The sequence below is a fragment of the Odocoileus virginianus genome, chromosome 33 (genome assembly GCF_023699985.2).
Source record: "Odocoileus virginianus isolate 20LAN1187 ecotype Illinois chromosome 33, Ovbor_1.2, whole genome shotgun sequence".
Taxonomy (NCBI): Eukaryota; Metazoa; Chordata; class Mammalia; order Artiodactyla; family Cervidae; genus Odocoileus; species Odocoileus virginianus.
Window position 1 is genome coordinate 2,907,270 of NC_069706.1, and position 16,174 is coordinate 2,923,443.

At 51.9% G+C, this 16,174-nt stretch overlaps 1 protein-coding gene across 1 annotated transcript in view; it reads right to left on the minus strand.

Moving 5' to 3' along the window:
• Positions 1–16,174, minus strand: part of TRAP1 (TNF receptor associated protein 1) — a 50,778-nt gene that overhangs the window by 13,273 nt on the left and 21,331 nt on the right. Inside the window, exons 2-10 of the mRNA XM_070460817.1 lie at positions 8,734–8,901; positions 7,869–7,951; positions 6,588–6,728; positions 3,678–3,749; positions 3,217–3,377; positions 2,297–2,406; positions 1,839–1,912; positions 1,013–1,168; positions 221–341 (exon numbers count right to left, since the gene is read on the minus strand). Of these exons, the coding sequence (XP_070316918.1) occupies positions 221–341; positions 1,013–1,168; positions 1,839–1,912; positions 2,297–2,406; positions 3,217–3,377; positions 3,678–3,749; positions 6,588–6,728; positions 7,869–7,951; positions 8,734–8,901 (1,086 nt within the window). The remainder of the gene's footprint in view (positions 1–220; positions 342–1,012; positions 1,169–1,838; positions 1,913–2,296; positions 2,407–3,216; positions 3,378–3,677; positions 3,750–6,587; positions 6,729–7,868; positions 7,952–8,733; positions 8,902–16,174) is intronic.

Consider the following 16,174-nt stretch of genomic DNA (forward strand, 5'->3'; position numbering starts at 1 on the left):
GAAAGCCACCTCCTAGATTTTTTGCTCAAAATCATAAAACTGTCATGGATCAATCAACTGAACCCAGTGTCTGGAGGTGGGAAGCTCGAGAGGAGGCCCGGGGCTGTGAGGATGTGGCTCCCCCACGGACCCCGCCGAGCTCAGCACAGGTGAGCCTTCCCAGGAGGAGTTGCTCCCAGGGCTGCGGGGCCTCAGCCACATGCTGGGCACAGATACGAACCCCGGACGAAGCGCAGCCATGCAGGCAGGATGTTGGTGGCCTTGGTCTGGATGAGGACCTTGCGGCTGTACAGTGACACGCTGGAGCCCAGCTCCCGGCTTACGTCAAACATGGATGGTTTCTGGAGGCAAAGCAAGGGCAGCGTCAGGAGGCGCAGGCCCTGCAGAGGCGGAGCGCCACGGTCAGGGGCCCTTCCTGAGGTTGCCTGGGCCAGGAGATTTGGGGCGTACATGTGGTGCCCAGAGAGTCCAGCCCCAACACCAAGGCTCTGGGCCAGGCGGGGCCTCTCTGGGCAGCTGCCGCCCTTCCCGTAAACATGATGGGACCCTGTGAACAGAGCCACACCTGCTGGGGCCCGGGGTCGGCAAATTAGAGCCCACAAGCCGAATCAACCGTTCAAGCAGCTTAGAACAGTTCTTCCATTTTTAAATGGTAGGAAAGGGCAAAAAAAGAGCACTTTATGACATGTGGAAAATAAGAGAAATTCAAGTTCCCGTGCCTCCAGCTTCTGGAACCCAGCCCCACGTGCCTGTCTCAGTGTGACCCATGGGCCCTCGCACTGCACTCGGCAGCGGAGCACGCGCTGGCGTGGGGCTGCCAAGGCCAGAGGGTCGCCGTCTGCCGAGCCTGCTCCCGACCAGGACTGCAGTCTGCACACAGCCTTGCGGGGACCTGCTTAAGGTGGGGCCCAGGGCAGTGCCTTCCTGACAAGTCCTGGGGACGCGCGTACACTCAAAGTCAGGAAGGCTGGCTTCCACCCGAGCACTGGGCTGGGGCGGGTGGGGCACGCACCGCGTCCGGCACATAGAAGATGCTGCGGATGCTGAGCGGCGCGTCCGTCCTGTAGTGCAGGGTATAGCGCGGCCTGTCATGGGCCTGTGCGATGTAGCGGTAGAACTCCTCGTGCTGCCCCTCGCCCACGTCCTTGGGGTCCATCATCCAGATCGCCTGGAAATGGAGGAACGGGGACGTTATTTCAGACACACCTTCCCAACAACGTGTGGGTGGAGCTTGCGGTGCCCAGTGCTAGACAGACACACGGACACACGCATGGACGGCTCTGAAACCAGTGCCCCGTCCCCAGCACAGTGTCAGGAAGAGCGAGGAGGCAAAACCTGGACAAGAATGCACACGACCGACAACAACTGCCAGGAGGTGAGAGGCTCAGGGAAGGCGATCGAGTTGGAAAGGGACACGGCATCAAGGTGCTCCCACCAGCTCGAGCCCTGAAAACACGGTAAGAAGCCAGACGCACAGGCCACATGATGTCTGATTCCATTTCTAGGAAACATCCAGAATAAGCAACCAGGAAGCAGACTGCAGTTACTGGGGGCTCAGGGAAGGGGCTGCTGATGGTGGGGGTCTGATTCTGGGGGGGGCCGGGGTGACCTGTTCCAGAACTGACGGTGCTGAGGGCAGAGTGACTGAACACAGCCAGGAGTGCGGGGTGTGACCTGTGAAGGTGACTCCCTGGTGCACCCACAGGTCTCACCACCCTGCCCGCCCCAACACCCCACCCTGGGGCTCGGACAGCCACCCCCAGGCCCATCTGCCTGGCTGGCCCGACAGGCAGCAGCTCAGCTCCGTGGCCACCGAGCCCGCAGGCAGCAGGCCTCACCTGCAGGGTGTTCATGCGCCTTCCGTTCAGGTACAAAGGGAAGCTGACAAAGTTGCTGTACTTTGTCACCACATCTGGAAGACAGAGAAACAACAATGAATGCTGGAAGCTTCTAGACACGAAAGCTCTGGGAGGCCTTGTCCTTGCCCTGCCCCCACGGGGAGTAGAACTTGCTCCAGAACTGGGTCTGGGGGCCCAGGCCACCCTGAGACATGCATACCTTCTTGGCAGCTGAATCAGGGTTTCATCGGTAACGCGACCCCTGGAAGGTGCTGGGCACATTCAGTAGCAACAGTGAGACCCGGAGAGCAGGGAGTACCTGGCACTGCACCCACTCTGGTTGTCCGAAGCCTGGACTCAGGCCGGGCGGGTGGCCAGTGACACCACACAGCAGTGGGACGAAGATGCGACCCTGAGCCCCCACAAAGCTTGCCCCAGAGGCCCAGGCTCACGCTCACCTCGAACCCGGGCCTCGCTGGCGAACTCTCTGCTGTCGGCCTTGAGGTGGACGATGATTTTCGTCCCAGTTCTAACTCCCGAGGCTTCGGCAACTTCAAACACCCCAGAGCTAAGAGGGAGAGGGGAGGTGAGTCCATTCGTCGGAGCTGACAAGGCCCGTGCGGCCCCAGGACTCGAACAGAAAGGGAGTTAGAGCCTTGCCGCTTCCGAACCCAGCTGCAAACCCTCCCCCAGGGACAGTGGTGCTGGGGTTGGGGTGCGGGGCCCCTGCTCATGAGCACAGCCTCTGGGCCTCATGTTCCCTGTGGTGGCTGGTGAGCACCAGACCCCGGGAGACCACCTCCTGTGAGACCTCCATGTTCTGGAGCCCCGGCTGGGCGCTGCCCCTGGAAAGCAGAGGCCTGTCGGGGCTGCAGTGGAGGGGGCACCTTGTCATCTCTCATCCCAGCTGACCTGGCCCCATGTTCATGGAACAAAACAGAAATCTCTGTTCTGATGAGGGACACGGGCTGTGCCCCAGCAGGGCGAGAATGCAGGTTCAGAAATTAAGTCTGGGTGTTCAGGAGACACACACTTGACCTCAGCCATGGCAGGTGCCAGCCTCCATGAAAAGTTGAGATGCTCCTGGACATCCACTCGTGAGGCAAGCCCAGCATGTGGCGGGCCAGCAGGAGGTGGGGTGGCCAGGGGCCAGAGGCCAGACCCTGACACCCCTGAGGAATCAAGGACACACCCTTAGAAGAGGCACCCACCCTGGAGCAGAGTGGGACCCAACAGCAAAAGGAGTTAAGACCCTGAGCGCGGGGCTCAGGCCTCCCATGAAAGCCCAAGACGCTGCTGGTGCTTCCAGGCCAGGCCTTGGTGGCCCAAGGCCTGGGGGACACTCTGTGGGTGATGTGGGGCCCACTCACTCACTCACCCATCCGAGAGCCACCGGTACCCGGGGCTGCCTGCGCCCACCGAGCGAGAATAGACCTCGACCCTGTCGGCCACCATGAAGGCTGAGTAGAAGCCCACGCCGAACTGGCCGATGATCTTGCCGCCAGCCTCTGCCTGGCTCTGCAGCGCGTCCAGAAAGGCCTGCGGGGTGAGGCCGGTCAGAAGGGCGTGTCAGACGGGGATGGACTGGCTTTGAACCTGGGGTCAGCCAGTCTCTAGCTATGGGCAAAGTACCCACTCCAGCTGGTACATCCAGCAAATAACAAACTACCTCTGAGGGTCCCATAATGACACAGGGAGCTCCTGGCACAAACACGCTGGAGGACAGTCCTCTGAAGCTGGCGACCAGCGCGTCTGGGACCAGCCCTGGTCAGAGCTGCCCTCAGGATGCTTGACCTGAGGGGAGCGGCGGTAGCACCCAAGGGAAGGTGGGGGCCTCACCTTCGACCCAGACCTGGCGATGGTTCCCAGGTTAGACACCAGCTCCTCCCGGCTCATCCCGACACCGGTGTCCTAGGAGACAGACAGGCTGAGCACCAGGGCGCGTGCGCGAACAGCCAGGTACAAGCGCAGCAGTCGGACCTGCTCACGGCCCGTGATATCACAGCAGGTTATCAGGAAAGGCGGATTCCAGTCACACCAGCCAGGCCTTACTGGGGAAAACCTCACCAGAGGACAGACACTCAGATACAGGGACAAAACAGAGTCCAGACAGAGCTTCACAGCATCACACGATCTGTGACAAAGGTTCCAAGACAGACCACTGCGGCCGGGAGGAATGGTGCCGAAACAAGCAGCAGCCACAGGCGGAGCAGCGCCCAGCCCATCTCCCTTACGCAGACACCACGTGATCAGAGGGCTAAGTGTAACAGCCAAGGCTGTGAAACTTCTAAAAGAAAAGACAGGAGGAAATCTTTTATCTCTCTGGAATAGGTAGAGACTACTTCAATAGGTCACTAAAAGCATGAAACATAAAAGTGATAAACTGCATTTCATTAAAAACTTATGCCTTTCAAAAGCCACTACCTAAGAAAATAAAAAGGCAAGTCACGGACTAGGGGAAAATATTCGCAAAGTATATCTGATATAGGACTCAAATCTAGACTATACAAAGAACTTAAAATGCAATAAAATGACAACAATTAAAAATGAGCAAAAATCTGAAAGGCATTTCACAAAGAAGATACATGAATGGCAAACACCTTTAACCATTAGGGAAATGAAAACTAAAACTACAATGAGAGACCCTGCTCGCTCACTAAAATGGCTGAAATTAAAAGACCAACAATGATGAGTGTGTCAAGGATGTGCTGTCAGGAGGGATGCAGAATGGGACACCTGCTTTTGGCAATGCTTGGCAGTTTCTTCTAAAGTTAAACAGACACTTTTCTTACAACCCAGCAATCCTATTCCAAGGTATCTACCCAAAAGAAATGAAAACATGTGTCCACACAAAGACTGAAATATTCACCGCAGTTCAATCCCTATCATCTCCAGTGCTCGCTGGAGAAGCTGGTGAAGAGACTGGTGAAGCTGTGATGCCTTCATACAGCAGAACACTTCTCAGTAACAGAAAGGAACAAACTACTGATCCTTCTGACCACATGGAGAACTCTCAAATCCACCGTGACAAGTGAAAAGTCAAACTCAAGAGACCACCTCCTGTGTAACTATGTTTATGTGAAATAGTAGAAAATAGAAAACCATAGCAATGGAAAGCAGGTCAGTGGCTGATGAGGGCTAGGAAGGGTGGGGAATGCTGCATGATGACCCCAGTGATACGGTGGGCCCACGACTGTGTGTGTTAGTCCAAACTCCCTGAACACGTGAACTTGGGGGACCTGATAATACGTAAACATACTTCAATAAAGCTTCTTAAAACAACAGCAGCAGCCGGCAAGAAAGGCACACATGCAGAGAGCAGAGGAGCAGATGGAAGATCACAGTGCAGCAGCCGTTTTGAGCAGCGGAGCCAGGCCTGCTGGGAAGAGACGCACAGGGACGGACGCCTCACAAAGACGTGGGCAGCAGGGCCTAGAGTAGCTACCTCGGCAACATGACGGTCCCCAGGCCCACCGCCTGATGAACCCCACTTCTGCCTTTCTAACTTTCTGACCTGAAACTGTAATAGCCACCAAAAGTATTGCTGTGTCTACAGTAAGATTGTCAATCTAAACAGCTGACTGTGATTAAAATACAGCACCAGAGAATATACAATAACATGCAGTAAAAGTAGGGTCAAAAATGTGAAGAGCACAGCTGACCCTTGAACAACAGCAGCTGGTTGAGTCTGTGGATGCAGAACCGTGGGTACAGAGGAACCACAGAGGGAGACCCACAAATGTGGAGGAACCAGGTATCCAGAGGACAGGCTGTAAGTTCTGTGTGGATCTTAGTGAGGAGGGCCTGTCCCACCAACCCAAGTGTTGTTCAAGGGTCACCTTATATAAAAAATACTCTGTGGTTTAAAAATCTGTTTAGGGAATTCCCTGGTGGTCCAGTGGTTAGGACCCCACGCTCCCAGCACTGACAGCCCGGGTTCAATCCCTTTTTGGGGAAGTGAGATCCCACAAGCCACACAGCACGGTCAGAAACCTTCTTTACCCTGTCTGGGTATGTAGGCAAACCCGGTCAGACATACTGAAATGTTATCTTTGAATGATGGGGCTCCTCTTCAAAGAGGGAACCCTCTTACACTGTTGATAGGAATGTAAATTGGTGCAGCCACTATGAAAAACAATATGAAGTTTCCTCAAAAAACTAAAAATAGAGTTGCCACATGATCTAGCAATCCCACTCCTGGGCATATATCCAGATAAAGCTCCATTCAAGAAGACACACGCACCCCCATGTTCACAGCAGCACTGTTCACAATAGCCAAGACATGAAACAACCTAAATGTCCGTCGACAGATGAAGGAAAAGACGTGGTGTGCGTGTCACACACACATGCACACAATGGAGTATTACTTAGCCGTAAGAATGAAATAGTAAGAATGAAACAGTGCCATCTGTAGCAACATGGATGGACTGAGAGATTAGAGAAAGACAGTTATCATATAGTATCACTCAGATGTGACTCTAAAGTAAGACACAAATCTATGAAATAGTGACAGAATCACAGACATAGGGAACAGACTTGCAGCTGCCACGGGACAGGGCAGGTGGAGAAGGGAAGGACTGGGAGTTTGGGGTGAGCAGATGCAAACTGGAATATATAGGAGGTAAACATCAAGGGCCTACTGTATACAGCACAGGGAACTATATTCAGTTAAAGGTGGTCAGCAGGTCACTGGGAGCCTAGAGACGTGATGGACAGGCAGGCCATCTCCCAGTCCATCGGGGAAGGTACCTGGATTGTGATGGTGCCTCTGTCGGCGTCGGTCTGCAAGTGAATCTCCATGTCTGGCAGCGCTTGGCCTTCAGACACCAGCTTATGACGCAGCTTTTCCAAGGCATCGCTCGCGTTGGAGATGAGCTCGCGAATGAACACCTACGGAAATGGAGATGAGACGCCGTGCTGCAGGACCCATCTGTCAGCAGCCTCTGCAGCAGTGTTACCGGCTGGGGTGGGGGGAGGAAGCGTTTATCCAGATAAAGACTTCCCGTTGTCCTCAAAGCCAGTTTCCCCAGAGTCGCCCGCAGGATGACTGGAGGTGGATCATGTTCCCCTGGTCCAGTTTTCTGTCACCTCTGACTCTACTGCTCCTTCCTCAGCATCAGCCTGGAGCTAGGAGTCTGTTACTTCCAACTTTAAGGGCCCCATGAGACAACTTCTTTCTCAACTCTTGCCCAGGGATCTCAAAATATCCTCAAAACATATTTTCTCTTCTCCATGAAGGGCTCACCAGCTTCACTTAATCTAGTAGGTTGCCACAAACCAGATCTCCCACGTTCAGGAGAAAAGGGGGCAACAGGCCCCACGACCGACCCGGGTATGCAGAGCCCTTCTCCTCTGATAAACCTCCACTTACAGTCAGATGCAGCACATGGGAGGGCTGACCTGCCCCGAGAGAGAAGAAGCTGGGTGTCACGGGGCCACCTGGGGATGGAGTTTAGCAGGACAAGACCTGGAAATACTTCCTGGAAGGTCCTTTCATTTTGGAAAGCTGTACTTTATCCCTCTCAAATTCTCTGCATTTTAGCAACAAAGAACATGGAATGATGGTTCACCACGGCCTGTCAGCCCGGAGCAGCTTCATCTCCTCACAAAGGCCCCGGGCGCTCCTTGCCGCTCTGCTCCACACAGAGGGGTCTTCTTCCTTCAGCCCCACAGATCGTGGCTAGTGACGCCAGGTGATGAGGGAGGTGAACCCAGGGTCCAGAGCCCATGAGCAACATCCCAGAAATGGATCTCAGCAGGGCCCCACACCAACACCTGAGACTTTTAAATTAACAGCAAAATACATTACTTCCCAGGTTCAGTGTGGCTCAAAGAATCACCGGGATATATCTGTCCATAAACCCCAATGGATTTTGGTAAGAATACTCTCATTGGTAACCAAGATCAGTACCTGTCCAAATTTAATGCCTTCTCACTGCTAACCCACTAGCTGGGATTTTCCCAGGACAGCACAGAAATAGTCTTGCCAACAGAACCAGCCAGCGCTGGGAGTGATTAGTAGGCACGAACCTCTTTTTCTGAGTACAGGGAACGGGCAACAATGTCTAGGAGCTTCTTTGTCTCAGCCTGGAACTCGTGTTTGGTAGCAGAACCTAGTAATGAACCACAGATGCAACCAGGAAAGTTCAACGTCTTTTTTCACAGAAGAACATGCTTTGCAACATTCAAAAAAATCTTTAAGGTAAGGAGTTTTAAACATTTTTCAAAACAGTAAACAAAAAAAGAACAAAAAAAACAAAAACAAAGCCAAGCACCTGGGGCTCAGGCAGAAGAGCAGATCAGGGGTCCCCGCTCCCCGAGAAGCGCGGACAAGCCTGCACCCACCCTCCTCGTCGGGGCCTGCAGGACTCAGGTCCCGTGGCTCAGAGAAGCCGTCGACCTGCCTCCACAATCAGACCCCAGATTCTATTCTTGAATGAGGTGGTTTCCAGATTAATCATTTAGAAAGCAAAGGAGAAAACCTCACTCCTCTTAACCCAAGCATTAAGTACTCTGTTGCTGTCTCATCTGAAATCCAGAAATGGACCCTCGGCAGGACCGGCTCCGGAGCCTGCCCTCCACACATCCTAGGATCGCAGGGCCGTGCTGAGCTTCCGTTCGCTTGGTGATCATTAGCAGATGTGCAGGCGCCTGCGCCAACTCCCGGTGACCACCAGAGGGCGCCAGACGCGCCAGGATGGAAGTCAGAAGTGCTGGGGAAGCCGGAAACGCAGGAGGCATTGTTTTGGGAACCCCTCCCTCCAACCAAGCCCTTCCTCCGTCTCAAGTGAGTGCGTGGCTCCCTCAAGCACTGCTTCTGCCTCAATAACCCCCCTCGAGGGGGCAGCGGACTCCAGGTCCCTGGCCACAGGCCTCACCCCGCACCACGCCTCACCTTGCACAGTCTCCGAGCTGCTGATGACCGAGTGCAGGGGCCCGGCCTCCGCCTGGTCCTCAGCAGCCTGGGAGCTGAACGGCCGTCCCACGTGGAAGCTCGAGGCCAGGCTTTGCCTGGGACCCCAGGACTGAGCTGGGGGCCTCCAGGGACACAGAACTGGTTTTCCTGAAAAGACAAACATGAGGAAGAATGTGAGTTAACAGGACAGGACATAATACCCTGATTTGTTCTGGCAGGTGCTGATGTGGGCTTCCTAAAGCAGGCTCCAGAGACCAGTGTCACCCTGGAGAAATCCGAAGTGACAAGCACTGTGCATCTAGCCGGTAGTTGGCGGGTAGTTTTGCTAACACCACCCCACATGTGGCAAATACCAAGAACGCAGAGGACTTGGGGCAGAACGGCAGGAATGGGCAGGTACCTCCGATCCTACTTCCCACACGCGCCCCCAATTTGGTGCACAAACCCACCAAACTCGCATGTACCTCCATGCTCACAGCCCCTCCCAGAGCCAGAAATAACGACAGGCCAGCCTTCCTTACTATGTAACTAACATGGAAAAAGGAGAAAAAATACTCCCTAAGAGGGAGCCAAATTTTTAGATGTGCATGTTCCAAAACTGTCCCATTGTCTTCCAAAGAATCTTCATTCCTTTCCTCTCCTATCCACAAGAGTCTTTTAAATTAGTGTAAAGTCTGCAAACCAGGGCATGATCTTCTCTGCCTCATAACTAGGAACGGGATTCAGTGTCTCTCCAGCTCCTTTTTGGTAACTTCCTGTTCAGCACAGTGGACCAAGGAACCACTGCGTGGACAGACAGAAAACCCACCCCCACGACACTGCAGCGCTGGCCCGGCGTGGCTGCCGGACGTCAAAGGAAGACACACGGCCCCACCACCCAACGGGCAGGATGCAGCCAGTCCTCACCAGCACCCTGAAGACACTGGCCGCGGCCAGCACTGTGCAGAAGGGGCTTGCTGCCCGGCACTCTCAAGGCTCTGCAACACAGGACACGCCGTGTCAAAGTCTAGGCCACGGCAAGCTGCAGCTGCCTGTTACACACTACGCATGTGTGGCGGTCAGGAAGGAATGATTTAGAAGTAACTCGTGGCTTTCAAAATCAACGTTATCAGCTTCCACATTCCTACAAGGTGTAAATATCTGCCTTCTCTTTAAGCTTATTTTTGGATTTACAGATAACACACTTGAGCCTTTACTAAAGGAGGCTCTAAATGAGGAATACCTTTAAAACCACCCTAACTTAGAAAACATTCAGTTTCCAGATAGTCTGAATATTTAATTCCCTGGCCTAGCTGCACTGTTCACTTCATCCATAGAGCTAACCTGTCCCCCCTAAAAAACTGGGCTATTTCTTCTGGAATTAAGTGGCACTTGGTTACAGCATTCAAGTATGCACTAGCCAAGGCAGGGCTGCTGGGGTCCCTGTGGTCCCAGATGGTGCTGCGCAGGAGACGTGCGACGCCAGCCGACTGTGACCCCACACTGCCTCCCCTTCCAGGGACAGCGCTCCTGGCTCCTCACAAAAGCTGGGGACCCTATGCTTTAAAGTGAGGGGACTTCAGGCTGAAATCAGTGGGATACGAGACCTGGCGCGGCCTCAGAATGCAGTCTGGACTCAGTTCTCCATGGAGCACCGCCCTCCACGTACAAGCGCTTGGATCACCGGCATTGGTAGTGATGGGGCGGCCCCCGGAGGAAGACGGGCGGCAGCCCCAGAAGCACAGACTGGCAGTGTTCCTGACGCTTCCACGTAAGCCCGAAGACACTGAAAGTATTTTAGAGATTCTTACATCGAACAACCGCTCCCTGTTCAGGGCCCTCAGGAAAGGAGAGAGAAAGAAAGTGTGTGTGTGTGAGAAAGTGTGTGTGTGTACGTGCGTGGTGTCCCTGTGTGTGTGTATGTGTGTACGCGTGTGGTGTCCCAGTGTGTGTGTGTGTGTGTGTGTGTGTGTGTACGCGCGTGGTGTCCCAGGGCGCCTTCTTCCAGCAGTGACACGCCGGGTGCACTGATTCTGGGCCCCTGGCCTCCCCAGTTCTCCCACTGCCCTCGCCCCGGCATACCTGGGGTCCTTGGCCTTCCAGAGGGTCTCCTGCCTGCACACTGTCTCTTAAACTCAACTACTTAATCTTCTGACACCAACTCCATCTCGATATTTCTGATTTCAGGGGACTCATTCCTGAACACAACAACCCCACCAACTCCAAGGGCCTCAGGCTGGCATTCCAGGCCCTCCACCAAGCAGCAGCCTGGACCTCCAGGGCCCACTCTTTCCTCCCGGCTGCAGGCATGCAGCCGCCCGCCCAGGGGAAGGATCCCTGACTGCAGCCCTGCCCCGCTTCCTGTCCCACCCTCCTGCTCACGGTCCTTTTCTCATCATCTGCCTCTTTGTCCTGTCAGGAAAGAACAGGTCACATTCCCTCACGCCCAGTTATAAACCATCTTTACCCCCAAAGAAAACCAGAAATCACACAAACTGAACAATTTAGCGGATAAGGGTGCCTCTCCTTTTCAGAGCCCCAGAAACTACCTGTTTTAAACCTGCTCCCAGACTGGGGAGGGATTATGACCGGCACATTTTATTTCCATTCTTCTGTGCATAAATATTTTTATCAAGAACACATCTTAGGGCATCCCTGGTGGCTCAGTGGTAAAGAATTCATCTGCTAATGCAGGAGACACAGGTTTGATCCCTTGCCCACATACCAAGGGGCAACTAAGCACATGCACAAGCACTCAGCCTGTGCTCCAGAGCCCAGGAGTCACAACTACTGAGCCACATGCCACAAGTACTGAAGTCCACGCACCCAGAGCCTGTGCTCTGAAATGAGAAGCCCGCACATCACAACTAGAGAGCAGCCTCCACACTCCACAACTAGAGAAAAAGCCCGTGCAGCAACAGACCCAGCACAGCCAAAAATAAACAAGTAAATAACGTTTTAAAAAAAGAACACATCTTAGCGACTGCTGTTTTAGTACACATAAAGCTGCTTATTCTTTTTAATGAACAAATAATAATCCACTGTAATGAATGAGTATTTAACTAGTGTTCAACTGATGGATGTTTAAACTGTTTCCTGTCTTGTGCTGTTGAAAATAATGTTCCAGGTGATCAAGAGTTATCTATTGCATGTTTACCCTTCATGGAAGAAAGGAGATACAGGGAAATATCCATGTTCCCACTCGTTTGTGCAAAAGCAACAGGAAGGATTAACCAGAAACTAATGAGATTGTGTATTCATTTCCTAAGGCTGTCATAACAAGGGACAGGGTGCCTTACAACCACAGATTAATCTCTCCTGGTTCTGGAGGCCAGAAGTGCAAAATCAAGGTGCCGGCAGGGCCGAGTCCTCCCAGGGCCCCGAGGGACAGTCTGTCCACACCTTCCCCTGGCTTCTGGTGCTGCCAGTAGCCCCAGGCTCGTGGCTGCCTCACCCCCATCTCTGCCTCTGTCCTCACACAGCCTCTCTTTCCCTGGGGGTCTCCTCAGGTCTTTCTCTCCTGGGTTTGGGGCTTACTCTAACCCAATACGACCTCATCTTATTACATCGACAAAGACCCTCTTTCCAAATAAGGTCATGCTCACAGATGAGGGCGTGCTCACGTCTCTGGGGGCACACGATTTAAACCACAAGAAACTGGGTACCCGGGGTGTTTGCTTCCTGGGGCTGCTGTGGCAGAGCACCCTGACGAGGCCACGGTTCCGGAGGCTGGAGGAATGAAGCCCAAGTGCTGGCGGAGCTGCAGGGGGAACCCGCTCCACCCCCTTCCCAGCCTCAGGGGCCTCAGGGTGCCTCAGCTTGGAGATGGCGGTATCCTCCTCGGCTCATGTCTGCCCCTGGGTTGGAATTCCCCTTTTTATAAGGACACATCAAATTGGATCAGGGCCCACCCTAATGATCTTTAACTGGATCTTCTGCAAAGACCCCATTTTCAAACAGTATCGTGTTCACAGGTCCTGGGGTCAGAATTTCAGTGTCTTTGGGGGACTTGCGATTTGACCCATAACAGATGTGTGGGAACAGAATGGAGAAAAGAAGGGTGGGGATGAGGGAGCAGAACTGAGGCAATATGACATTTCTGAGCATCCTTTTCCCTCCTGACTCTCAGAACCATGGTCGTGTTTCACAAACCCAAAGAGAAAATAGTTAAGAGCAACCAGAGTGTGTGGAGAACATAAAACGAAATGCAAACAGTAACAAACGTGCATAACTGTATGATGAACAACACAGCTGCCCTGAGAGAACCCACCTAAGTCACGTGGGGGTTGGGGGTTAAGGGCACAGGAGCCCCCCACCCCGTGAAGTTGAAAACCCAAGTATGGCTCTCTCCAGTTGGCCCTCCAACACAACCACACCCGCACTTGTGGATTCCACCCAGCTGCAGACTGCAGCACTGCAGTACCCACTTAGTGGGGGAAAAAGCACAAATAAGGGGACCCTCGCAGTTCAAACTGGGCTCTTCAGGGTTAAGTGTACACTGTGAAGCTAGGCTCAGAAAGGACAGCATACAGTCACTGCAGCAGCAGCAGACCACGCACCTGAGCACAAGTCAAGGGCAGGGAGGCCAGGGTGAATGTGTTATGCTGCAAGTGGAGGCACCAGTGTAGTGCAGAAATAAACGTCAAGGTGCGTACAAGTGTATGACCACACACACGTGCACCTCCTGACTTTGTCCAGGGACAGGCCCAGAGGCAGCGACACCCCGCAGCAGTGAGCACTCCTCCGAGGAGAGCGACCGCCTTGGACCTGCCTCCCAGGAAATGCTGGCATCCTGGGCAAACAGGTGGGTGGTCACCCCCGCCCCCCCCCCCGCCCAGCCGGCACTCGGATCTCTAGTGTGTGAACACCTTTCTCCCACAGAAGGAACTGAGGCCACTGGAGAATACACTGGATGAGCCTGGAAGGCCCGGGGTGCCAGAGGTGGTGACGGGATGCGCCAGGAGGGCACAGGCTCCCAGTGTTGAAATCCAGGACAACCTGGGCAACTCAACAGTGACAGCGGTGGACTGTCAGCAGGCGAACAAAGCAGACACAAGTCCACTTGCAGAAACAGTCAATAAACCGAGGAGAAGCCCTCTTCCTGACAGCAGTAAAAGTAAGCAGAACCATGGAAGCAGACAACCGCCACCAGGCAAGCGACAGGTACAGATGGCTGAGGGGCGTTCACTGCAAAAAGAACATCTGCAGAATCTCAGAGTCTCTGCCCTGCCCCGGTTTCGAAGACAGAAACGGTACTTTATGGTGCAGTAAGTGGCAGATAACCTTTAATTGAGCAACCACAGTCATCATCATCATCATCAGGAATGAGATGTATCCACATACTGCAACTCCTGGTGGCATGAGGGGGCAGTCTGTCTTCTGTCGTCGTCTCACTAAAACCACACCTCAAGCTAATCAAGAAAACACCAGACAAACCCCAACAGAGGGAAACTCTCTAAAGTAACTGGCCAGTACTCTTCAAAAGTGTCAAGATCCTGAACGAACAACCCAGACTGAAGAGACACAAGTATGCAGGATGGAGGGTCCTCGGCCAGCAAAGGACATGGATGGGAAACCAGAGCCCAGTGAGACTGACATATGGCTGAGTAGTACTGTGTCCATGTTATTTCAGTTTCCAATAATTACACCATGGCCATGAAAGATACAAATATTAGGGGAAACTAGGGGAAGACTGAGTACTCTTTCTATAATGTCTCTGTAAAGTACAAAATATTTCAAAATAAAAAATATTTCAAAATGCTACTGCCAAGATGGTGTTGTTATGAAACTTTTGGATCTTTGCTTATTAGGTAAAAATTTTACTGTAGTTTTTCTATTTCCCTCCTATTACATTTCTCTTATGAGTAAGACTGAACATCTATTCATATTTTAAAATATTTTCTATTTCCTTTTTCATTAATGGACTGTTGATACCCTCTGATCATTTTCTACTAATTTTTTCTTATTGATTTGTAAGAACTCCTTATATATTAAGGAAATTAGTCTTTTTGCTTGAAAAGGACTTCCTTGTTCCAAGATTACATTTCCCATGTCTTATTTTTCCTATTCCTTTTGTTTTTTTCCCACCTAATATTCAGAATATTTTTGAGTATTTAATAATGTTGTTTATGACTGGAATAATATAAATCCTCAGAGTTGAGAAAAGGGGAAAAAAAAAAAAGCAACCCATATTTTCAACCAGGATTTTAAGACTTTCTATTATATTCCAAGATTATATTAATCAATAGTACTATCAAAAGCAGGTATGATTTCAGGTTAACTGAACTTTCTTCAGGTTTTTCCAGTAGTCATGTATGGATGTGAGAGTTGGACTATAAAAAAAAGCTGAGCGCTGAAGAATTGATGCTTTTGAACTGTGGTGTTGGAGAAGACTCCTGAGAGTCCCTTGGACTGCAAGGAGATCCAACCAGTCAATCGTAAAGGAAATCAATCCTGAATGTTCACTGGAAAGACTGATGCTGAAGCTGAAACTCCAACACTTTGGCCACCTGATGCGAAGAGCCGACTCATTTGAAAGGACCCTGATGCTGGGAAAGATCAAAGGCGGGAGGAGAAGGGGACGACAGAGGATGAGATGGTGGATGGCATCACCGACTCAATGGGCATGAGTTTGAGTAGGCTCTGGGAATTAGAAGATGGACAGGGAGCTGCAGTCCATGGGGTCGCAAAGAGTTGGACACGACTGAGCAACTGAACTGAACTGAACTTTCTACAATGATTTTAAGAATAAACCAACAGTGCAATAAGCCTGCCTGAACCAGATAAAAACACACTCTGTCCTCATGCTCCCCCTACACCCTAAAGGAAAAAGCACAAACCTCAGTGTCAGGCTACAACATATTAATTTGTTTGGTGGTTTGGGATCACAGAATGGGAAGCACAGATAGTCTGAATCTGACACACACATCCACCAGTGCTCACACTGTTTCCTCTACCTGCCATTTCTTTCCACCTAAACTGCTTCAGGGCCCAGTGTGAGGCCCTCTCTGTCACCCGGCCTCCCTCCCAGTATACAGTAATCTCTCCCTACTATGAATTAGAGCACTTATTTTCCATGCCACTAATTTAAAACTTGTTACAAGCCAGTTTGTGGCATTTCTTGTATTAACTTTGTCTTAATATATAATATCTCACCGAATTAGAGCAGGGACAAGCTTATATTACTTGGTGTCAAACTCTCTGAAGGCAAGAACATCCATATTTCTCTGAATGCCAAAGCATCTGATGCAGAAGTTTTTTTTTTTAAGTCTTGAAACTTTTATCAACAAAAACATCACTACACTCAAGCAGAAGCACATTCAATCAGCCAACAGATGGCGGTAGTGATCCTGCAAGGCCATTCTGACTAGTAAGCATCAACTGAAAATGCAACTGCCAGTAGGGGCTCATGAAGAAAGGCACATGAATCAAAACACACTGG